At 40.4% G+C, this 25833-nt stretch overlaps 2 protein-coding genes across 33 annotated transcripts in view; one reads left to right on the plus strand and one right to left on the minus strand.

Annotated features, from left to right (window-relative positions):
* Positions 1-6312, minus strand: part of KCNMA1 (potassium calcium-activated channel subfamily M alpha 1) — a 432315-nt gene extending 426003 nt beyond the window's left edge. For 20 of the 28 annotated variants that reach the window (XM_052676770.1, XM_052676763.1, XM_052676762.1 and 17 more), the window contains exon 1: positions 5669-6311. In XM_052676770.1, coding sequence (XP_052532730.1) covers positions 5669-5977 — 309 coding nt within the window. In that variant the 5' untranslated portion in view covers positions 5978-6311. Of the gene's footprint in view, positions 1-5668 lie in introns of all 28 variants that reach the window. The other 8 variants (XM_052676753.1, XM_052676755.1, XM_052676754.1 and 5 more) reach the window with 2 other exon arrangements.
* Positions 1-25833, plus strand: part of RPS24 (ribosomal protein S24) — a 773435-nt gene that overhangs the window by 541828 nt on the left and 205774 nt on the right. The gene's annotated exons all lie outside the window — the stretch shown is intronic.

A 25833-nucleotide genomic window follows, 5' to 3' on the forward strand; every position in this document is an offset into this window, starting at 1 on the left:
ACACAGTGGGAGCAAGAGTCAGGCTGTAAGCATCCAAACCCAATAGAGAAACACAGCATTTTGTGATAGTATTGTCATTTGCAGTCTCTTTTGTCACTGAAATGATACATGGGAGAGAAAAAATACATTTTCAACAATTAATATCCACACACGTAATGCTCCAGCAATCTTTCCCTCAGAAAAATTCTATCTGAGCTGTATGTACTTTATAGAGTTCCCACTGAAAAACTGATGATCTTTATATATGTAAAATTCATCATTATAAGCAATGTCAGTAAGTATGCTTAATAGAACACCAAGAGGACACCTCATCTCCTAAATTATTCCAAAATTATTTTATTCTTCCATCTCGCTAACTCCTCTGGAACTTCTGTCCTACCATTTAACACTAGAACGCTTCACTGCCTCTGAATTAGAGCTTGATCTTGCAGAAGTCACCAGTCAACCCTGAAATTCACCTAAACTTTCATCAATGAGAGCTGGATTCCACAGAGCAGCAGAGCCAATCTCCGCAAGTCCCCCTGGGGGGACCAGTGACCATTGTTCTGCATTTTGCCTGCTGACTAGAGATTAATGCTGCCACTGCTTAAGATTCATCCCAGGAAGGACACTCAATGACTAAGATTCACAATCCACTTTCTTGTAACAGTACAACACAGACACGGAACATCATTGCTTTTCTAATTATAATCATTAGATCCTGTCCCTGCAGAGCTTATACTTAGAAACACTGCTCTCAAAATTTTCAGTGTCTCTGTATCTGGGACTTTAAATTGTCCTCATTCCGCATTCAGAAATCCCACAGCTTCAAAACTGAGTATGTAGATCACTGTTATTAAAAAGCTTTTTATTCCCTATTGCAAGCATTTCTTATGTTGTGCTAAACTGCAAAAAATTGTGAAATCTAATGGTTTCCAACCAGCACCTACAAATTTGCAAATGTGTGAGAGTTGCAAATTTTCTGAGCACAGATTTTCTTCTTAAATGTATGCTTTGCAAAGCCTTGAGAATAAGTATTACACTGCATCAAAATAACATTTCTGTCGAGATTGTTAGGTTTACAGCTTAAATCCTTGTCCATACATTTTCTTTTCTGCATACATAACCAATTTGATCATGTCTTTGTAAAATGTGAAATCCATTTCGAGCTCTAGAGAGCTGAAAGTGCTTCCTATTTCACAGCAGACCAGCAGCTTGGCACAGAGCTGCACACCCCTCTCCACATTGCTGCCTCCTCCACTTATCCCAACACCATCTGCACAGAGCCACCAACTCCCCTTTTCCCAGCTCTTGACCCTTGTGCCATGCCATGTCCCAGCTGGCCACCTGTGCGGCAGGACACCCGCGGAGCACTTAAACACAGACCACCTGACGGCCATGGGAGGGTAATGATCCTGTTTTGTGATCCCAATCAAGCATGTGACAGAAGGGCATAACGCTTTGCAGCCCACTGCTAATCTCTTGAGCTCCCAGTTGTTCATCACCTTCTGCTCTTTGAGGGAGTCCAAGTGAGGTTTCCACATGCAGATTTAAGTGGAGACATCTCCTGCATTGTGTACCCACACGTCTTCTAATGTATTCTACTTTTCTGAGTAGATGGTGCCTTGCTTTGTGTCTGTCTCTTCAGTTTTATTTGAAGATTTATTCAAGAACTGCTAGGAAATGAACCAACTTGGCTATATGAGAGGCAGTGTGGTAGAAGCACTTCTTGTTTTAAGGAAATTAGAAATTAATGTTCCAGGGCTCACAGGCCTTGATGAAAATTCTTAACTTCTCTTAACTCATGAACACATTCAGCAAATATTGTAGTAGTAAAATTTATATTTTTCTACTGAAAACAAACAGGAACGTTGGTCAGTTTCTATTGGCCCAATCTAGCACTCTGTAGTTTATTAAATTTCCAAAATATGCAGACTAATATCACAGGAAACTGCTGCAGCTTGTCACTGCAGACCAGCAACTGCCATCTATAATTGTGGGATTCATTTGATACATAGAGGAGTCCTGGCTTCTGTGGAGGAAACACTGAAATACAAATGTACACACAGTGACAAAGACACCCCAAGGAGTAGGGGCACAGGGACCAGCCCATCCCTCTTCACAAGGAGACAGTCCACACTCTCTGCACAGCCAAGGAGTGGTGAGCCCCAGATCTGGCCTTTCACATTCCACAGCACCACTTTCTTGTTCATGAGTTCATTCAAAGCCAACACTGAACATCACATAATGTTTATAAAATGGAAATTGCCCTTCAGGAGTATACAAAATGCAGTCACAGATCCATAAAATCAAAAGATTACAAATTGTCTAGCAATATTTAGTTACTCTGTGTAACTGTGTATATCAATGTGAATATTTACTTTCTTTTTCTATATTTTTCCAGAAACAAGACCAACAGCATTGCTCAGAATCCTTTGAATGGAAATCTCATGTGCTACCTTCAATACACAAACAGGAATGAGCCCATCACAAGGCAAACAAAAGGCAAACAAAAGACAAGTTGTTTAACAAAGTCTTCTCTTAAAATGTGCATGTAAACGCTATAGAAAAAATATTCATCATTTGCTATATCTTTGCAAAACCACTGTAGCTAACTTTGTGAAAATTACATGTAAAATTATAAACCAAATTGAATACAATAAAACAAGGGCTTCAATTGCAATGGTTCATATTACATGAAATACTGACAACACAGGTCAAGATTTACATTTTTCTTTTTCTCAGACTTTAACTAGTGTAATCTCACAAAGGAAGCATAGAGCATACAAATCCTGTAAATTCAGCAATCACTGTTAGTACATGATTAATATTAATGTTCTATTAGTGTACGGTGACATAAATATGGAGTTTCAAGGAGTAGTGTTTATCATTCTGTCACCAAAAGTTTTTGTATTCTCAACTTATAATACCTCAACTTTATCTCCACAAAAATGAAAATTACATATTGGAATTTCATACCACAAAGTGTTAAACAGTTTGTGCCACAATTTTAAATTCCAATCTTAAATTCAATGAGTTGAGGAGAGAAAAAGTTCTAAATCCTTCCATGCAGCCATTAAAAAGGCTCACATTCACCAAATAAAGTTGACAATCACTGGTAATTCTGAAGAATGTAATGTTGAGATCAAAACATAGCAGGAAGAAAATTGAAGTTTTTTGCAGTGCCTTGCAGTAACTCATATGGACATAGGTGTTAGGATAGCAATTCTGTGCTCCTTTTAGTATATATGAGTTATCCAGCAAGACAGAGACACAGACATGAGAAAGATTTTTTTCCACTCACTCACTGATATCACTCTATGCAGTGGCTGAGAGGATGCTGGCAAGCCAGCTATGCTGCAACCTGTGGAGCAGCACAAGAGCAGCAGAGGGAAGGATAGGTCCTAACACAGAGAAAATTTCTTCAGTTCCACAGCAGGAGGAGCTGCTTCTTGTGAAATGGCCCTCACTAGCAGATCCAATGCAGTTGACATAGCGTGTGCGTGCTTTTGCATTTTTCACCTGCAGCTCAGGCAGCCCATCCCAAGTTACCGTGCGTCACAAAGCGTGTGCTTGGTAACAGCCAAGTTTAAGGCACTTCTGGACCTTCCTTCCTCCTTAATACCCTAAGTGGTAAAAATAGCATTCTCCATTAATTAGTTACTCCTTACCCACACAGAATTCCCCCAGATTAACCATTTTAGCCTGGAAGGAATGCACAATCAGTTCATGACAGTTCTTGCTCACTAGAGGCTTGGAAACCTTTACTAGCATACCAGACACAACCTAAAAGGAGACATCTATCTCCCCCTACCTGCAAAGCCTTCTCTCCTCCTGCCCCATAGACGCTCATGGCCATAGTAGCTCCTCCAGGTCTCACATATGTGAAACACTCGGATTTTGCAACCCCACGCAAGTGCCATCTGTCAAATCACTCAGACTGTAAGAGTCAGAACCCCTTAACAACATCTGTTATTTAACTAATAGATACATATAGCCCAAAAGATTTTAAAAACAGTTTAGATATGCTTCTCTGTACTGAATAAGAGCTGAACTATCTGCTTGAACTATATCCTAACAATGGGCTGTTGGACCAACAAGACCCACCAGGACATTATGTTTAGGAACTCTGCGCAGAAGCCTCTTCACTCCACTTTTAATTCTCTCAAGGAAAGAAGCTGTTGGCAATGACCTGTAGGATTTTCTTTTCCTTCAGAACCCTCTATAGCCTTTGCAGCTTTGTCTCATCACACAGAGAATACTAAATACACACAAAAGAAACTGAGCATAATTCTAAAATACACCACCACTTGAAAATTGCCTTGTAGGAAATGGTACTTTACAAGACATGTGAATTATCACAAATGCATTTGAGCTTTGTCATCATACCTGGCTAACACCTCTCTGAAAAAGTTTGGGTTTGGTTTTGTACAGATTAAGACATGTCTACAAAGAAATGATACAGCCTGGGAGGTTTCCTACAGCCTAAGGCCAAGTTAAAAGCTTTTATTTACGCTCCATCTCTCGCACTCCCTTCTTCCATAGATAGGCCCAATTCCTTGCAAGTGATCCACCTTACAATGGCAGAAGAGGGATTCACTGAGACTCCAAGGCACTCACTGAGCTCATGGTGAGCAAAGTGGGAGCTGCTTGCACCACAGCTTTGGTGCTGATTCCCATAGGTGCTGGATGCTGTGTGGAGCCTTATGGAGTTTGCTTCAAGGGGAGGAGACAGGAGAAAGGGGAAGACAGCTCACTGTACGTCAAAGCAAACCAGCAACCTAGCAACCATATATTAAAAGGTGTGTGTGTTTTTGTGGGTGTCCGTGTGCCAGGAATAACTGAAGCAGATATTATTCCATTTGTAATCCAAAAAATGTGAAAAGGGAAGGGGAGAAACTCCAGCTGCTGGTCTATTTTGGGGTCTGTCAAAATCCCATACAAAATACAGAGTCTTAACACTTTCTATCCCATTTGTCTTAAAAAAGTATGAAAGCCTGGACCTAGGTGAGATCTCAGCCTTGGCCTGATGGAGACCTTCAGAGCAGAAGCCAACCTTACTGCACGTACTGCAATTTCTTCCTGCCGGTAATAGGCAAAAACGCAAAAGGTCACTTCCAAGATATCACAATTAGGTTAGGGAAATGTGATCTAGTGCCTTACTTATGAATGTACTCTAGCAGATACTCACACCTCTAAATACTTACACCTAATTTCTGAAACAGAAGCATGAGAGATGAGAATCTAGAGTCGTGTAGAGCTAGCCTTAGAAAGACTAACTGGAACGAGAAGTTCACCTCGTTAATTTTGCCGAAGTTTCCCACACAGCGAACGGAGGGCTCACACCGCACAACGAGCACCATCGCCCGTCAGCCACGCGCGGCCCCGGCGGTGCGTACAACTTCTGAACCGCGCCGTCCCAGCGCGCTACCACTTCGGTGTCCCCAGAGCCGTGTCTCCATGTGGGCGAGGGGAGCCGGGGTCACCTCTAGGGTCTCGCCCACCTCCGCCAGCTTCGCTCCCCGTATCGCAGCCCCGTGCGGCCCTGCAGAGCAGGCACGGCGCTGCCGCCCACCCGCTCACCCACCCGCAGCTCCGTGGCACTCCCGCACGGCTGAGAGCTGTCCCGGGCAGAGGCTGAGCTCCGCTCCTCCTCACCGCCACCGGGAAAAGAAGGGAAGGGAGTTACCTTGTTTTTGACCCCGCAGTGGCAGCAGACAGTCCACAGGTACTTGAGGGTCCTCCACAGCAGGATGATAAACAGTCCCCCAAAGAAAGTGACCATGGATGAGGCGAGGAAAGCCCACCACATGCGCTGTCCGCGGCTATCGCAGGGCACCTCCATGGTCACCGGGATGATGAGCGCATCCATCTTGGGCACATTGACGGGGGAGGAGGACGAGTCTGTGTTGAGATTGTTGGCGTTGATATTGTTACTCATTCTAATGCCGCCACCGCTGCCGCCCGGGTAGGAGCCGCCGCCGCTGCCATTTGCCATAGCTAACAGCGAGCCGGGCGCGCAGGGGCTGCCGAGAGCTCCTCCCGCCGCCAGCGCCCCCCAAAAAGCCCATCACCAGCCATATTGCTGCCGCCGCTCAGCGGGAAAGGGGAAATAACGGGAGGGAGAACAAAAAGCCAAATCAAAACAAACAAACAAACAAAAAATAATCGAGAAAGAAAAGCGACCGCCGCAATCCCCGGTCCCTTCTCGGGAGCCGGCAGGCCGGTAAATTCCGAGCGTCCTCCTTGCGCGGCGTAAATAATAGCAGTAAAAATAATAAAAAATAATAATAATAACGGCAAGGTAGTCCGCTCCTCAGCTTCCCACCCCTTCCTTCTCCCGCATACGCAGCCCCCGCCCGCCCACCCCCGAAAAAATCATCCACCACCACCGCCACACGCCGATGCCGCCGAGCGTTGCTCCGAGATCCCCAGCGCTGCGAGCCCGCTGCCGCCGCGGGGATCGCTCGGCCTCCGCCGCGGATCTTCCCGGAGGTGCTCTCTTATTATTGTTTTTAGTCTTTAACTTGTTATTAGCGATACTCAGTCCCCCCCGCGCACCCTCCTCCTCCTCCTCCTCCTCTTCCAAGTCCAGCCCCTTCCTCTCCTCTTCCCCCCGCGGTGCCGGCAGCAGCCTCCTGTGGCTCCTAATTCATCCTCCGCTGGCCCATCTGCGCGGGCGCTGCCGCCGCCGCCTCCTCGCCCATCCTTCGGGAGCTCGCTCCAGGGCGCAGGCTGCCGCTTCTCACGCTGTTGCTCCCACTCGCGCAGAGGCGCCGCCGGCTCCCGCCCCTCCTCCTCGCGCGCCGCCGGGGGACGCGCTCCGCAGGAGGGTGCGGTGCGGGACGGCCCGGGACGCCGCGTGCGCCGAGGGGGCGCCGGCTCAGACGGCTCTGCGGCTCCCCATGGGGCCGCCGGGTCCCGCGGGCGGCGAGGGAGGCGTGCCGGCGAGTGGCGGGGCGCGGCGCAGCGAGGGACAGAGACTGCTCACAGGTGGCGGCGAGCGGCCGCTCCGACAGGTCCCGCCGGCCCGGGCGGGTCCATCGCCGTCGCCGCACAGTGGTCCCCGCAGCCGTACAGGGGCGGGGGCGGGCGGCCGGTTCGGAGGATGTCATGACGCAGCGGCTAACGCACGGCGCTGCCGCGGCCCCCGCTGCCGCGCTCCCCGCGGAGCCCATTTTGCCCGCCCTGCTCCGCAGCAGCCCGGCACGACATGGCTGGGGGCTGCCACCACCCTAAGGGGCAGGGAAACGGGGCTGACGGGGGCTGAACGGGGCTGAGGGCCGTGCAGGGTCACGGGCGGCGGCTGAGCTGCAGCAGCAGGTGCCCGCGGGGCGGGAGGGCTCTGTCGAGGCCGGGCGGCGGGGAGCGAGGAACAGGCGTCGGGGCTCGCTCTGTTCCGAGAGCGTTCTGGGATTATTTTTTTATTATTATTATATTTTTTTTTTTTTTGTGAATGGACGCGGGGAAGTGTGGCGAACGGCCCCGGAACGTTCCTGAAATTCACCCTTAGAAATAGGAACAACGATTGATAGTGACGCGTTGGAGCTGGGAGAAACCGACAAAAAATCCGGATCGCTGTCTCCTGTTATTTTTTTCCCCTTCAGATTTCCACTGTAAAGCAGATGATTATTTATTTATCTGTCTATTTATTTATTTATCGATCTCTTTATTTATTTATTAAATAAAGTCCTCATTTGGCACACGGTCTGCTCACCCAGCTGCTGTACAAAGTGTCACGCAGATCCTCTCATCTTTCTATGGGCAAAATGCAGAAGCCTGAGTGTGGCCTTCCACAGCCCACAAAGTCACAGTGTTGTGCACTGGGCAACAACGGCAAGATGGTGAGCTGGTAACCTGTGCCAGGAGTCATGCCTGTTTCTGCAGCAGCCATGAGTTTGTTTGTATTTTTTACTTAAGTGGTGGTAATGACATTCTTTGAGTCTTCAGAATTTTTTATGGGTCTCTAAACCTTTCATCTCCAGTTCTTGTTTAATAACAATGCTGTTGGTCTAACTATGACCAACAGCACAGTAACCACAATACTGCACTTTGGTGTGTTCATTCAAAGATCTTCCTTCTGCAGGGGGGTGTTAATAGGGGCCTCTGAGCAGAAAAAGCATGAGCCAGCAATGTGGAGGTACATATGTACAAGTGATGAAGCACTGCATAGCTATATTCCAGAGGAAGACAGACACTCAGTTGCATGGTACACATCCTGCCAGCTGTAAAAGGGAGCTAACTGGGACTTCGGGGTGCAGAACAGAGGTTGGAAAGAAGTGTCACAGTTGCCACTCACAGCCTCACTCACAGGGTGATGCTGTGATGCCAAGTCCCCTGGTCTTTATCAGCCCTCCCTGCAAGTAGAAAGCCACCAGTTACAGTGTCATGTTGACAGGTTACACATCTGGGGACCTGAACCCCGTCCCGGTAGCCATTTGCTCTGGGTTGGAGTTCAGGGAGTACCCGTCCCTTTGCAGTCATGCATCCCCAAGTCCATTCATCCACCAGCAAACCATGGAAAGAGGGCAGGACATCAGGATGCAGCCTCTCAATGCTTGATCTTCGGAAGGGTTGCAGGTGCTCACAGATGTCCTTACAGCTAGCAGAAATCCTGAACCACAGTGCTGTACACACAGATACAAAGGATGGTCCCAAGGAAATATTCAGGTTCAAGTAAGCCAAATCCACTGAAATATGTAGACTATGCTCTCAAATCATTTGCTTTGAACATGTTTATGCAACATTTAAGGCTTAGATGGGGATAGGAATTTTACTGTGAGCACCTGTACAAAAAACTGACTGAAGTTCAGCTCCTCAAACATTCATAATCTAATCAGCCAATACATGCATCGGAACTTGTAGTTCATAAATGTCACACTATATACCAGGGAGTGATCTGTGCTAAGTGAACTCCTGTTATTTATGTAAACAGGTCTCAATATGCTGCAAATATTTGTGATGAAACTCACACACAAAGATAAACTGGTTGATGCCTGGTGAGGCATCGTCTCAGAGAATTTGCTTATTATGAGTTGCCTTTTAAAGGCAAAGCATATATAAAGAAGGAAACTTTGTATTTTGTTCATGGATTTCAAGGTAGAAATACAAATGACACTTGAGTAAGAATCAGCCAAATTAAGTGCCACAGGAGACTGCTCACTATGGATAAGTAAAGGACGGCTTTCTGGTGTCCTAACACCTGCATTTCACATTGCCTGCAGAGCAAACCAGGTTTTCCATCTATGTTTCCTGGAGCAATCTATTCTCAGTAAACACAAAATTTACACTGATTAGTCTTCTATTTACTATTTCAACACAGTAGCTCCAAATTTACTTATTTGACTGAATAATATTTACAGAACGTAATGAGCACCGTGTTTAGCTGTGTTTTTTCTACTGCTGCCATGCACCATTGTCTGGGACACAATCATGTCAGCTTGACTTAAAGCTGGAGAGTTTGGTTGCTGAGAGTATTTTAGCAGCAAGAAAATTACTTCTCCTTATGTAAAATAGTTCCCTCTTGTGGATATTCTGTGCACAGTATCACACAGAAAGTATTTAAAATATTCATCCAAACAGGATCTTTGCAATTCGAAAAAAAGAAAACCTCAGTTCAGAGAGGATCTTGACACACAGGACAAACTTCTTGTTAGCAGTTCCACATACAGCTGAAGAAGAATGAACTATTGTGTTTAATGAGATATATTTGACCTGCAGAATTGCTTGTTATCAATAACAATTGAATTAATTACAATAAACAAAAAAAAGCTAAAGTTGTATAAGTACACTTGTTTGAGTCAAGTATGAATCAGAGAAGTTTGGTTGGTAGGTTGCGAGAAGCCTTCTTTGCATTACAATAAAGAAAATCATAATTAAAAAAGAAGGAAATAAGGAAGTGTAAAGAAAGGATATAATAACAGCAGAACAGTAAGGATTAACAAGAGCCCCTGAACTAATTAATGAAGGCAGAGAAATTATTTGGAATGACAAATTTTTCATTAAAACTGAAGAACCCAAGCAAGCAAGAGCCACAGCTTCACTGGTGACACAAAAGTATTCATTTGGCACGATGGTTAAAAAGCACATGTGAGTGCAGTAGCCATGTAAGATATGCATGTTCCCTAAATGATGACTATGTTATACAGAGAACATTCCATTTTGTTAAGAAATGAGCTGTGGGAGACCAAAGACCTAGTCCCCAGTTTTGCCAATAGGCATCTGGTCTAATTCAATCTGGGGAAAGGATGGAAAGCTACAGCATGGCATTGGCATACTATTATCCTGAAGGAAAATGCTAGATAAATAAATAAATAAAATAAAAAGACAGAGTCCTCTGATAGAATACAATATACTGTGAACATCTTCACCACGGCTTTTTTTATGTTTATATTTAAAATCTCCCCATCTGATTAAAGGTACAACATAAATGTTAAAAAAGCAGCTTAAAGTATTTCAACATTCCAAAAATTAGGTATTTATTCATTTTCTGTAACACCAGGCTTTGGGCTGCTACCTGAACAGTCCTTTTCTAGGATGCACTGTTGTTGCCTCCGTTGATAATGCCACTAGGCTAAATAATGAGCATTTGTGGCCAACACCCTCCTTCTTTACATTTTTGTTGCCACAGCAGAATGAGTTTTTATATAAGTTCAGTAACTGTATCAGAGGAAGAATTTATTCACAGAAGTACAGGGAAATAATAATAAAAATTGTTTACTAGTTCATGGGCATGACTTGTGTTACTGAGCTCAGTGGGGTATTTGTTCTTGACCTCATAATGCAGACACAATATCAGCTGGAACTAGGCTTTACGTACAGTCACAGATGCCTTGCATAATTAAGTCTGAGCCTTGCTTTAAGAGTATTCCTTACTGTTGCTAGCTTGTCCTGGGAGAAGGGTAAAAAAAATAAGACACTTCTAGTGATTAGACAGGTACAGAATAAACAGCATGAGTTAATTCTGAGAGATCTGTGATTTATGCAAAATGTTTGCTCTCTGTGACGCTGAGCTGCTGTTGTTAAACAGCGCTAAGTGTGGCTCTGCTGCCTTAGCCTTAAAGAATCTGAAGTGGAAATTTTTTCTGGAGGTGATAATAACGGGCACAGAAAACTAGCGTGACCATATAGCTATATATTTTTATATGACAAATGATTATCATTTGTTCTTTCTATAGAGTTTAGACAAATTATTTCAGCGTGTATTAATCAACAACATCATCTAGCTTATTTTGCATATCCCCAATCCCTGTTAAAAGACTAAAGTATATATTTAGCATGATAATATATTGCACTCTCTAACACCTTCTTATCAAAGCCCTTTGCAAATACGAATACATTCAACTTCATCAGATCTCTCTGTAACAGTATACGTGAACACTATTCTTGGCAGCAAGATTATATAACGATTTCCTTGAATTAGTTAAAACTTTGGTATTGAAATCTATTTTGGCACTTAAGCCTGGCAGAATCCTCCAGCTGGCAGGACAAAGATATACCTCAGCAAAACGTTTTAATGGGTTGCCCAATCATTCAAAGCAATCATCTCCAGAATACTGGAACTCTCGTGCTCAGTCCAGCTAGATAATATATTAAATAAATTGCCTTATTCGTATTAATCCACACAGTATGAAGAGAAATGTAAAGAAGTTAGTGTTTGCAGACATAGAGTATTTGCCCTTGGCTTTTTCTTTTCTTTTTGAGTTAGTCCTTATACTTTTTTCATTAGCTGAGTCCTTCAGTGTGCCATAAGCATACCTCCTTGTCCACAGCTTTCCCTTACCAAAAGACCTGAGCCATGCAGCATTTGGTAGAAGCGACATTTGTTGCCAATAGGACCATTTCATACTGGAAAATAAGTGTGCTTTATGCATTAGTTGAGTGATAAGACATCTGAAAAAAGGTGACAACAGAACTGATTGCTTCAGGAAAAGTATTAATTTAGCTATATTATACTTCCTAAGCTCTGGAAGTGCTTTTAATAAATACCAGTCTGCACACATGAAGGGGCTCTTGACTTCTTAAAACCAGAGCGTATTTATTATCACTGCTACCAATTTTTCCTTCCAGTCAGGGATTTTGCCCCGGGGGAACAGAAATCAAAGTTGTAAGGAGGTATTCTACTTGAAAGTCAAATTGACTGTACAGCTCTGCTTAGACTTTTCAAAGTATCTGCATCTAAAAAAACACCACCACCACCAACAGCAACAACAAGCAGAGATGAAGAAGACAGAAAATACAGGACTGTGATTCACCAGTTTTTCACTCCCACAGCTAGGTGACATAGGTTGTTTTTTCAACCCAAGTAGTATATGCTTTATAGAAAGCTATGTCTCTTTGACATATGAAAGTATTCAAACATCACTATGAAGATTTCCTTTTCAAAATGAATAATTTGATTGGGTGAGCAAGCACTTCATACTGAGAAATAGGAATCTAATGTGTTGCTGTGTATACTCTAAGATACCTTAGGAGGAGGAGAACAATCTGGTCTGTTACAACAGAAAAATGCTACCTTGAAGACCGAAGAGGAGCAAGCATTGTTAAACCCAAGGAGGCTAATTATGTAACAAAGGAGATACAGGAATAGCACAGTTAAATAATGCATCAAAACAATACACAGAACAAATCAAATAACATGCATAAAAGACCTCATTCCGTTGGTTAGCCTTTTTCTGAGTGGGCCTTGACATCCATCTAATTAACGAAAAGATAGGGGAAGCAAACCCTTCATTCTGCCCTCAACATAAGGATAGAATATCAGAGCAATGAGTAACATGCAGTCAGCCACCACGTAAGCAGGGTAAAAATGCTCTGACCTTGCTTTCTGCCATTCAGGTTGTGTTATATTAAATCAGGATGGCCACATCACCCTGCAGTGTAATGTCAGGACTTCATTCTGTGCTCCTCTGCAGCTTTGTTCTTTGTACCAGTGTTGGCATCCTTTGGTGCTTCCAGTTAGGCACAGAAAATTCTTATGAGGAATATACAGCGAACATTATTGTAATACAATAAATACCTAAGTCCTCTCTATGTGCTACCATCATGGAAACACCAAGTGGTGAGAGTGTGTCTCCCATATCTTAGCACAGCTTCTGACAGCGGTGTTCCCTCTGTGACTTTCACTACCAGCTACAAGTAAAGCATTCCTGAGCTACTCAGTATTGCTATAGTGATCACAAAGCCAATTTTTTTTAATGTAATTAATTTGGAAGGATACATGGTTATTATATCATCTTCTAATATTTGCCATTCATTATGCATGATACCTTGTTCACTGAAAGTGCATAGGCCAGATAGCTTTATGTAATTGCTTCTAGGAACCATTTGACTTTCACTCCAGATCTTTCTAAGGTGTTTCTAGAAGAGAAGGTTGGAAACAGGCATTTCCCTTAGACTTGCAATTTGTTTAGAGATGCCTGTTTGCACTAGGCAGTCCTCTGTCATATCCAGCAGCCAACTGTGCCATGTGGCATTGCAGAGAGATGCTGCCGGCAGGATCAGTTCCTGCTATGGAAAAACTGCCCTGAAAGCCGCTGCCAGCCTTCATCTTCTGTAGAGTTCAAAAGTCTGTGGCATACAATTTGAAAAAATTATTTAGGCAGCAGAATGGTAGCAACAAGACTGTACTGCTGTTCTGCTACAATTAGACTAGTGGAAAATTTCACCAGAAACACTTTAGTTCTTTTCATAAAGATCCAAACAAAGACAGATTTGAAGATATGTACGTACTGAAAATATCCACCACAAAAAACAGTGCTGAGTGCTTAGTAATTGAATGTCCACCAGGTATAAATCTGCTTAACTCTGACAAATCAAACATCAGGCATACTAAAACCATAAAGGAGAGGACATATGCTTACAAGCAGCCACTTCATTTATTTGCAGCTTATTGTCACACTTATGCTTTGTTCTCCCCAGGATATAGTCACATTAAGAATGTCAGTGATAATTTTTGAGAATAGCCTTAACATTATTTCAGGAAGAGCTGTATTTGCTAAGATCTGCTTTGCTTACTTGTCTCTCATACCTTTATGGAAGAGAATGGAAGATATACAACTGAAAATAAATTAGAACAGAAATAAATCATGATTACTTGTGTTATCACATATCAGCAAATACGATGAATTTTGAAATTATGACTTTCAACATAATCAGAAGACATTCTGTCATCCCACTACATGAGCACGTATCCACCAAACAGTCTCTCCAAATGGAAGAAGAGATAAGATCCAGTCGATGCTCAATCCTGCAAAATGCTGAGCATTCCTGCTTTGATCTAGCAAAGCATTTAAACAGATGTCTAATTTTATGCACAAGTAATCTCATAGAATTCTGTAACCAAGTCACATGTTTAAAATTAAGCATCTGTTTTCGGTCCAGGGTGACAAGGCTCAGCACCTTGTATGATTAAGTGACTAGTAAGCTGAAGAGGTTGTGTAGGAGTCATGTCCTTAATTGCTTGCTGACTTCATCAACACTTAGATGCAACTGAGGCTGTATTTTATGGTGTGCAATATGAAGGTGACCTTTAGTTCCAAAAGGAATATGACTTTAGGATTCCCTTTCCTTTTTGGAACGATATGTTCTTCCATTAAAAAAAAAAAATGAAATAATAATACCCAACTTAGTCACAATTTTGGAAGGATCAGAGATTAACTGACACTGTAGTTGTATTCTTGAGAAAAGATGAACATCTTGAATAATAGTCTAAGCACATAATACTCAGTTTTCTCACTGACAGATCCAAATACATCCTATCACAAGTCAATGGTGCTGCTAAGAATCAGATATACACCAGCAGTCACAGACACATGCCAAATGACAGAACTCCACTAGTGCAGCAGTCTTATATGCAGTACTGAGCCTGCAGCTAACTATAAAAAAAATACCCTCAGCTTGAACTCTAACTGAAGTCAAGTCTGTAATGATAGCTGCCTTAAAAAGACAACAGATCTTATCATTTTATCTTTTTGCTTCTCTTGTGCTAAATTCAGTGGATTGTTGGGATATTTAATGGCAACCATGAGAGTGAAACTCTAGTTAAGACCTCCAGCTGCACCCTCTAGGCAGCATGATAATGATGAAATGGAGCTTTGTGGACTGAATATTCTCATACGCCACGTCTATTCACATACATGGCTTTAATTTAATTTGATCTGTGGGCAGATGTTCATTTCTGTTTCCTAACAAACTAGTTTTATTTCTCCCTGTATTTCACCAAGTATGAACTTGGATAAATTATTTGGGAAGAGACATGGATTGTTTGTGTCTTATTCACACAGTTTTGCCTTTTAATCCAAGTCTGTAGCTGTATCAATGAAAGAGATTATAATAATTTACGAGTGTTTGTCTAGTAATAGACACAGGCTAATTTGAAATCAGTGTAGCGATATGTTTGGGGAAAAGCATAATAAAGCATTCTTTTTTTCATGAATGTTCACAGGTAGATATTCTGCAGATAATTTTTTTATTATTAACATGCAGCTTTAGGCAGTGGAATATTAATTGTATTTAAATGTGAGACATTAATCACAAACTTTCCACCTAATCACCATCTCAATCATGTCTCATTCAAAGCTTCTGACAATAAACTTTTGTGTTTTATGTATATTGCTTTGTCTCACACAACAGGTTTTCCCAGTGCCTCTCACTAGACGGAAGTTTGCCATTATACATGTGATAATAAATTATTATTTATCTAACGTCAGTATTTGAGGAACAACCATACAGAGTCTACTGACAACTTACTTCTAATTTTTACATAAGGATTTCCTATGGTTTTTATAGTACATGAACGTGTCCTTCTTTTCATAAAGTATGGTTATCATTAAATGTGTATTATAAACTATTAAAAGTTTCAAGACTTACTGAACTTAGCATCAGGACTCTGAATTTCCATTGTGGTATTTCAAGTGTTTCCTTCCTGTATCAAGGAATGGGTAACTCAGAAGTTTTTAAGATCTATAAACTGCTGATGTCTTATAAGCATCTGTGTCCCTTGCAAAGATGCGTAAGTTATGTATTGCAAGCAATTGTAAATAAAACATTTTTAAGAGTTGGAGACATTTGCTACTACAGAAAGATTGTGTAATATAGATTATTTTTTCAATAGTCTGAGTGAAGCCTGGGAGGACCTCTATTCATTCCTATCTAAAGCAAGGAAGAATTGTTGGATGCATATATTCATTCCCAAAGACAGAATGGGCTGGTTACTAATTGTTTCCCTAGAAGGAAACTCACCTTCCTTATCTAAAAAAAAAGTCATAAAACACTTTATCTTTTGTTTGCGGAAAGTTTCAGGTATTTAGTGACAGGTAATCATGAGCAAATTATTTACTAACTGCAACAAAGCAGTAGAACAATGAAAGTCTTTCAAGGGCAGGTTAAAATTAACATAAATAAATACAATTTTTATAGACACTATTTAGACTAAACACTTGGCTCATTGTACATCAGATTAGTGCCCTTTCAGTGACAAGCACTGTCAACTAATTAGGATGTGTTTAAATCCTGATTGATGTATAAAAACAACACACTTCTGTGTGCACTGTGAGAATCACAGAGGCAGATTTAACCAGTTGTTATCAGTATCTATAAACTGAAAAACCTAGCCTAAATTATGTTATACAGGTCAGAATTTTGCCGTAAGAAATAAAGAGATAATGCCCACTGAATGCTTTCACTCCTTTTTTTGAGCTTTTTTTTTTCAAAGAAGTCATTCAGATTTCAGAATCAGGAGCTTACAGACTTCGCTAAATCACCATAGTTACTGTAATTTTTGGAGTACAAATTCACATCACTATTACAAAACTGAATATATGGCATTTTGTGTATTTAAAATGTATTTGAAATTAAAGTTAGGGAATTAGGCCCTGAAAAGATGTTATGCATATGATTACACACCTTTTTATTATCAGCTTTTGGCTGCTGTCTACATTTTAGAACAGAAGCTCATCTCGAAACTCAATTTTTGAGGTATTTTGTTCTAGTGCGTGGCAGCACTGTGATACAGCACCTTTATCCATTATTCTGCAACAACAGGAAATACACAAGAATATAAAAGTGTGTAAGAATAACAGACACTAATTATTGTCCAGTTTGAGAGATAATATCTTGGTATTTCAGGCCTCCTTATAATTACAGTAAGGCAAACAACTGTCTCTTCTAAAAAAAGCAGTTGTGGCCAGTGAGGACTTAACCACTGTTTATCTATTGCATAAATTTCTTCCTGCCTCTCACCTAAAATTGGACAAGTACACTTATCTTTGCATAAGCACAACCAAATGGACTAGGCCCACTTAATTCTCTGTGGTCTCTCCCACACAGTTTTAAATACAAAACTTTGCTGACAAAAAGTCAGTCTAGACTGTAAACAACATTTGGTCAGAAGAACTTCATGGAAAAGCCTTGCTTCTCTGACTGCAGAAAAAACATGGCTGTAAGGAAGTACATAGTCAGAAATCATTTGTGCTTCTCTGATGCACTGATGCCAAAATGCTTGCATTTTTATTGACCCTGAGAGTATTAGGAGTGCATCTCATAAAGAGTCTGAGATGTGTCTGTCTGTGGTGACAGCAGCATCATGACAGTGTAGGCCAATAAACAGTCAGAAAATGTAGAACTCTGTTTTAACTCCCACAGGCATCCTTTTAATTTCACATAGACCAGAATGAAGAGCCTGATATAAAACTGAGTTGTATAGACTTAGCCTCTTTCTCCTGCTACAAACATCAGCACAAACTCAACTCAGTGTTCTGGGATAGATGAATGATATTCTTTCATATATTTCATTTGTACCTCTCTCTATATGTATACAAATATGTATTTGTCTACATGGGACACTAAAGGTATTGCAAGCACTTCTCATGACCTTTCTTCCACACTACCTCCGAACACATTCTTGTCCAGGGTAGCAGTATGTTATAGAAAGCAGGGAGATTTATAATAAAAGTGGTGAGTGTAAAGATTCAAAACTCTTTGAATCTTGAGTTTGAACATCTGAACTCTGCTGATCTTAAGACTTAGAAGTGATTTACAGTGGTAGCTGGCTTTCTAACACCTTCCATGTTATCTGGTTCCCACCTGCAGCAGTACAGAAACACCTTTTTCCTATCATCTCACTCTAAATGTAGTAAAAAAGCCCCAGTTCTGTATCTTTTCAACCTTCATAGATAAAGGTGAGTTCCTTATGGATGCAAGATACTGAGGATAGCATTTGTTGCATAGTGAGTATAAGCTGTTTGTTATGAATCTGTGCTTCTCTGTGCTTGTATAAAGTGACTGTATTTTGGACTTTGCCTACCTGAGTGGGAATACACAAGGGAACACCCAGAGGCTGCATAATGGAACCAGAGGGTGAAGAGAGATTCGAGTCTGAGATAATTTTTTTAAGTAGTTGGTTGTAAAGTAAAGGCATGGTATAGTTTCAGTTAGGTCCTTCTTTTTTTTCTTCTTCCCAGTTAATGGTTTGAATATTCATACTGGCATCATATTAAACCTAATGCACTGGATGTCAACACACACACTTCCTACTGGGTTTTCCTCATGATGCCCTGTGTCTCTCCTGCCATGTGTACATGTTCTGCCATGTGTGCATGTTCCTGAAAACAAGACAGAGGCGTTTAAACCTCATTTAAACCAGGCAATGTAACTATTACTAGAAAGTACTACAGATGGTTGACTAATTGAACTATGGAAAGCATTATCACACCATTTCTCAATTTAGAGCTCATTATTCGAGTTCAATCTCATTTCATTACTGTTACAATTCCACACAAAATTAAAGTGGGTTTCAAATTTATGCACCTGCACAAAATTATTTTGTAATCTTTTTTGGACTGGTATGCCATCTACAGCCAGTCCTACCACACCACTGAGAGTGATTTTTTTTTCCATTTATTTATTTTCAGAGTATTTGGAATTATAGGTTATTTGCTAGAGCAGAAGCCCTAAAGCCAGAACATGTGTGCAACCTTGGCTCTGTGACTTTGAGCAAGTCACATGCACTCCCTGGGTCTCATGTTTACTACTTGCAAAGAGCATTGTGGGGGTTAATATTTCTGTAACACTTTTAGAGCTTCACATGGAAAGCACTGCAGAAGCTCAAAGCACTACTTATTAATAATATCTATATTTATATCTTTCCAGTTTATGTCTCAGGTATCTAGCATGGGGATTTTTATTTCTACAACGCTGAAGGCCTTCTCCAATAAAAGAGTATGGCAGCTACTTATTTAAAGTTATTTTGCACCAGATTAACTGAATGCCTTAGAGAATGATACTAGGTCACCTTCTTAAAATGGCCTGAATACCAGCAGAAGATTAAGAAATGGTGGGAGTGACTATATTTTGTTACACTGAAAGCATTGCAAGCAAAGAGTATATGAGCAAAGTGACATTCAGTGACAGATTGAATTGCATTATGATAAACTAAAAATGGCAGAGAGACTCAGTCCTTTGGAATAGTAAGTCTTGAAGATTTTCCATTCTGATAATCAGTTGATTGACAGAGGAGTTACAATAAGAAAATGGCTGTGATTTTTAGTTACAAAATGAAACACACAAAAGCCACCTTGTGATCTGATATAGTTTCAACCTTACAGTAGAGTAATGATCTGTGATTCTATGAATCTCCAATCACTCTTTAAAAAATTACCTAATCCTTGACTTTCCCAGCAGTGGCACAACAACAGCTGTAACCAAATACTCATAATACCAGATCATATGTGATGTAGGAACACGAGCTACCTTTCATTTGGCTGGGACACTTACAGTGCAATCCTATAATTAACTATTGCTGTGACTTGATTTAAGATCATATGTGTTAAAATACAGTTGGAATTTTGACATTTTAAAGACCTTAATACCCTTCACTAATTTGTCCCATTTATCCCCCTGAAGTATCTTAACGCAGAACTTGAGTGCGTGAATTATTTTAATAGCATTGACATAAACATGCATCAGAGAGAGTGGTGCTGTGTTAATATAGATGAAACAAAGAGAAGAATAGAAAACACCCAAAAGTAGGCAGAACTGCTATTGGCAGACTGTAGAAAAATAGAAGTAGGAAAACAAATGTAAAACAATATAGTCCAAAGAAAGATGACCTTTTAAAAAGGAAAAAACAAAACCAAACAAACACAAAAACACCTTGACTGAATTTTTAACTAGCGTGTTTGTAAAGCAGGTTATTTTTCTATGTTTTTTGGCTATTTTCCTGTTTAAACAAAAACATTCACAAACTATAATCTCAAGTGTTTAGCTAATCAAGGTTAAGCAAGCACCAGTTTGTCAATAATGTGTCATTTTATTTGAGCAATATATCTAACTGATTTAGCACAAGTAATGTTAGTGGACAGTTAAGCATGAGAATTTGCACTCAATGTAATAAACCTCTAGTATAGCTGTGCACTTATTTTATCTGTTGTTTTTAAAATGAAATACATGAATTCAATTGAATCTTCACTTTTGCCCTTAGAGCAAAATTAAAACGAATGCTAAAAATCAATTTTTAGAAGTCAATATAAAAGATACATAAAAGATAAATTTCTTGTGCTGTTTTCTTTGAGAAAAATAAGGCACTCAATTTGCTAGTGGACTTCAAAAAGTTCTATTGCTATAGTGGTCCTTAACTGACAGTGTTGCAGCAGTAATGGCATTAATGCAATTTTATAGCATCACATATTTATGTGGAAAGGGACCTGGGGGTCCCTTTTTATTATTATCCCTTTTTTATTATGAGGAAAGGGACCTGGGGGTGTTGGTTGATGCTCGGCTGAACATGAGCCAACAGTGTGTCCAGGTGGCCAAGAGGGCCAATGGCATCCTGGCCTGCATTAGAAATGGTGTGGCCAGAAGGAGCAGGGAGGTGATCATCCCCCTGTACTCAGCACTGGTGAGGCTGCACCTCGAGTACTGTGTGCAGTTTTGGGACCCTCAGTACAAGAAAGACATTGAGGCCCTGGAACGTGTCCAGAGAAGGGCAACGAAACTGGTGAGGGGTCTGGAGCACAAATCCTATGAGGAGCGGCTGAGGGAGCTGGGATTGTTCAGTTTGGAGAAGAGGAGGCTCAGGGGAGACCTCACTGCAGTCTACAACTTCCTGAAGGGAGGTTGTGGTATAAAAGGGTCTGGCCTCTTCTCCCAGGCAAATAGTAGGACCCGAGGAAATGGCCAGAAGTTATACCAGAGGAGGTTTAAGTTGGACATTAGGAGAAACTTTTCTCTCAAAGGGTGGTCAGGCACTGGAATGGCTGCCCAGCAAGGTGGTGGAGTCGCCGTCCCTGGCGGTGTTCAAGAGGCGCCTGGATGAAGAGCTACGAGATATGGTTTAGTAATAGGAATGGGAGGCTGGTTGGACTAGATGATCTTGCAGGTCGTTTCCAACCTTGTGATTCTGTGATTCTATGTTGAGTGCTACTGAATGAGTTGCAACACTAATACTAAAAATAGTAGAAAGATTTCCTAAAATATAAAAAGTAGATAAGGTTTTTGGGAGGTTTCACAGCTCCACTTTAATTTCAGAATTTTGTTACACATTATATTTCTTGCATTTGCAATAAGGAAAGACTTCATGTTCTTTATGGCCACTGTCTAACTTCCAGAGTTCCCATTGGAAACAGCATTCTGTCCACAGAACAAGTAGAAACGCACCTATACTGTTCAGACTATTTGTAATTCTAGTATTACACAATGAATTTTCAGCATTATTTTTCACACAAAAAGGCAGCTGTTTTGTGGTTTCTTTGATTTGCTTTGCCTTTTTCTTTAAGATGGCTTTTCTGAAAGAAAGCTGTAGGGTGAGTATAAAGTTACTAACTGGCTGATATCAGTACAGAAAAGGAAATACTTCTTTTTCCAGGCCTAGTAACATCCAGTTCAGAAGGATATGTATTATTTGGTATGCTACAGGCTTGTCAGACTGCCACTGGCAGCTCAAAACCAGGTCACAGTGTTGTACAAGGATCCTACTGCTGGGTAGTATTCTCTAACAGAGAGCATACATGGACAAAGGTACAAATTGCATAGCAGCAACAGCTGGGTGAAAGAAGATTTAACTGCTTATTGGAAACAGATGGTGGGCTATTAGAAATAGTCTAAAGCTGCCCTGGAGGAACAGGAACAGGCTTGAGAGAGACTGCAGCAGACAAGAATTGAAAACATTAGTGCAAAGACTTCGTAGGATGAACATGTTGAGGCATTCATCCTAATGTCTTCCCACCTCTATTATAAATTTTAAGGGCCATGAGCAGAGGAGAAAGATACAAATTATAGAAGCAGATGGAGAGTCAGTGAGGCATAGAAGTGCAGGTGCTATATGAACAGATGGAGTGAGAGGAAAAATGGAAAGAAAGAATGCTAAGTCTGGGAGTCAGTGGATTCTGCCCATCTCCGAATACATGAAATTGTGCAGGTGTCTAATGGCTTGGTCTTGGAGGGGGATTCAGAAATGGAATACATCACTTTCCTGCTCTGATAGCTCACTCCTTCCCATTAGGAGCACTAATTTCTTCACTTCCTATGTACATAAAAACAAGCTAGCTTGTCCTTGAGTACATCTGACTGCCAGAAGTTTTCAGTTATATGTGACAAGGCATAACTAATGGGGAGCCTTTATCTCCTTAATATCAAGGGATTGCCTATAGGGATTGCCAACTATAGATGACATTGGTTTACAGATCAATGTAGTCAAACACAATGGCAATGTTGGAACACTCTTCCTTTTAATTCCTCTTTCATTTTCCAAGGCTGATAATATCACTTCTAAAAGATTGTGCCAGTAAAGGCATTCAGTCTGGTTAAGCACCTGATAAACTTAGACTGCATTCACCAAATGCCAACTCCAACATCACCTTTCCATTACAGAACAAGGAACAATCCACTATCTGATGTTAATTACAACAATTTTCCTTTCGTAGTAAAAGGACAAAAGATAGCTATTACTCAAAAAATTGTGTGGAATCAGGTTTGGGTTTTTTTTTTTTTTTTTTTTTTTTTTTTTTTTTTTTAATGAATTACAAAATGAGAGTACTTTTTTTTTTCTCCACCTCTGCCGATTCAGCACAGCAAAATATCATTATGAATAGCACCACTCTGCAGCAACACTGCCTCTGTGCAAGCTGCAAGATTTGACCTTACGGCAATGCTGCCAGCAGCAGCCTGTGGATGTGAACGGAGCCGCTGGCAATCTTGTGACTGGAAAATTCAAAAGTGATAGTCACTGTGCCGACCAGCAGCAGCTGGACACAGGGATGAGGCCATTAACATCTAAAGACTATTTCTGTGTGTAATTCAGCTCTGATTAAAATGCATACACGCCTGACATCTTGAGGGTTCCATTCTGAGACATCATGTTTGGAGAAATTTCCATTTGAAAGTTATACATGGTATTTCCTTCCTTTTATCTTTATACATTCTTTCATCACTTTTTGGAAAATAATGACTTAGCATTCCAGTCATTACTTGCTGGATATCACTGATCACAAAACTCTCAGATTCTCTGTTTTTGCGCAAAGTCTCCAATTCTTTTCTGCAATACCACGTTTATTTGAAAAATAGGATTGCTAGCAAATATTGTCTTTTTCTCATTGAATCCAGAAGTTAGAAGGCAAAAAATCCTTTAGGTTAAGCAGCCTGCCCTCTTTCAAGAACAAGATTTCTCCCTTTCCCATGTTTTACAGTACAAGCTTTCCAGGACATCAATACTTTGACTTGACTGGAAGAACTCTCTGCTTTGCAAATCATTTTCAAAGATTACTTCCATTGCTCAAACAGAGAAATTGGAGTCTAGGACCATACTTTTAACATCCACATCCTGCCCACAGCAACACTTTCATGCAAACCCCAGATACTACTGTAAACACTAATATTAAGCACTGTCAATGCTCAATCCTTTTCTGACATGTGGTCAGAATAAAGGTGAATGCACACAAATGCAGCAGAACAGCCTCAGAGATGCCATCACACTCATTTTCTTCATGGTTTCTGCACTACTCCGTATAACTTATTGTTTAGCCTCAAGAAACAAAGAATGAAATTCTTTATTTATCTCAGTTATATTAGTGTGATTGTTTCAGTTTGGTTGTCTTTAGTTATCTACTAAATTTTAGTTTAGTTACCTTCACTTATCTCAATTTTGTTATCACTCAGTGTTTCACCATAATATCATGATATCACAAAGATCTGCTAGTTAGCTGAGGAGCCAGGTTGAATGCTTATGAGATTTTGAAGGCAATTTGCTATAGACTATTGCTGTAGTAGATTTATGCAAGTCATGTAGTCCTGTATCACTACTACAAAGAGATGTCTCATAAATTATTAGCTTTGGGAACACTGCAGGATAAGGCATACATTAAGCAGATTAAAAACAAATAGGAAATGGCAAAAGACAATAGCAGCCATTAAAGGAAGGATCACAAGATCTGTTGGACAGAGTAAACACTCATAATGTGGAATCACTCTTGCACAAAATTATTTCAGCTTGCTGCAGTGCTATTTAGTGCAGCAAGGGGACAAAAAAGCTGTCACTGAGTGCCTTGAGAAGTGTTGAAAAATTCAGCGCAACCAACCACCATTAGCACAGGGTACTCCTGTCCAGAATAAGCTTGTCTAACAAAATATCTGAAAGATATTTGTATACAGAGATAGTTAAATAATAGGTCATGATTGTCTGCACAATCATTATTTTCACAACTGCAAAACCCTTTTAGACTGGCTAATATATCTAAAGAAATATGTTATTTACCATATCCAATACAAGAAGGAGCTGAAATCTTGGTGAAGCAAAAAAAAAAAACCTGAATTTCAGTATTAATATAATTATCAGAAAAGTTTTCTGTAGGTGGAAGAAAAGAGACTTTATTAACTAACTTGGTTTTAAAAAGTCTTTTGGTCTGGTTCTTATATGATCAAAGAAACAAAGAGAATAAATAAAAGTGAGTTACAAAGTTGTTTTTTTTTGCATTAATGCACAAATAGACACAAGAAAATGTATTAAATCTACAGTTCCTTACATGACAGATGCACCCAAGTTCTTGCTGACATTGGCAGCCTTACAGGGGCAATCTGTATATAAGGACAGCATGTTCTTGAGCAATTTCTCCTAATGAGGTAGGCATACCAAAAAGTTCCTTTAATATTTCTGGCATGAAGTCTAGTCTAAGTCAGTATTTTTTGCTTATGAACTGAGTAACACAGAATCATTGGAGGACAATACTGAATAATAACTAATTTGTTAGCAGGTAAATGGCAGGCCCTGAAATAGATCCTTGTAATATTCCTATCAATATCATGGAATATAATATAGTATAATATATAATACAATTTAGCATATATGTATATATATATATATATATATACTACATTATATAATATAGTATAATGTATAATAATATAATATAGTTCCATTCACAGAATGGAACACCTCTCCTGTGAGGACAGGCTGAGAAAGCTGGAGCTGTTCAGTCTAGAGAAGTGAAGGCTGTGAGGTAACCTAATAGCAGCCTTTTAGTATCTTTAGCATGAAAATGCAAAGAGGAAATCATGTACATTGTGAAAAGTAGTCTAAAAGCTCTTGTAATTTAAGAATCACATGAAACATTGAAAAAATGTAACTACAGCTTCTAGGAAGGGATGGTCAGTAAGAAGAGTTATTTAAATATTTGCATATTTAGTCAAATTAAATGCTGTTTTTATTTTAGTAGGTAATAAATAAAATGTATTGTGTGATACCTGGAAACAAGAAAACATTAAAAATGTTTCATTTATTTAAGAACTAGTTGGACAAATCAAAGTTGATACGTCATCAGGAATATTGAAATCCTCTATCAATAGATGTATGGCAAATAGTCTCCA

The sequence above is a fragment of the Tympanuchus pallidicinctus genome, unplaced genomic scaffold (genome assembly GCF_026119805.1).
Source record: "Tympanuchus pallidicinctus isolate F22 unplaced genomic scaffold, pur_lepc_1.0 scaffold16, whole genome shotgun sequence".
Taxonomy (NCBI): domain Eukaryota; kingdom Metazoa; phylum Chordata; class Aves; order Galliformes; family Phasianidae; genus Tympanuchus; species Tympanuchus pallidicinctus.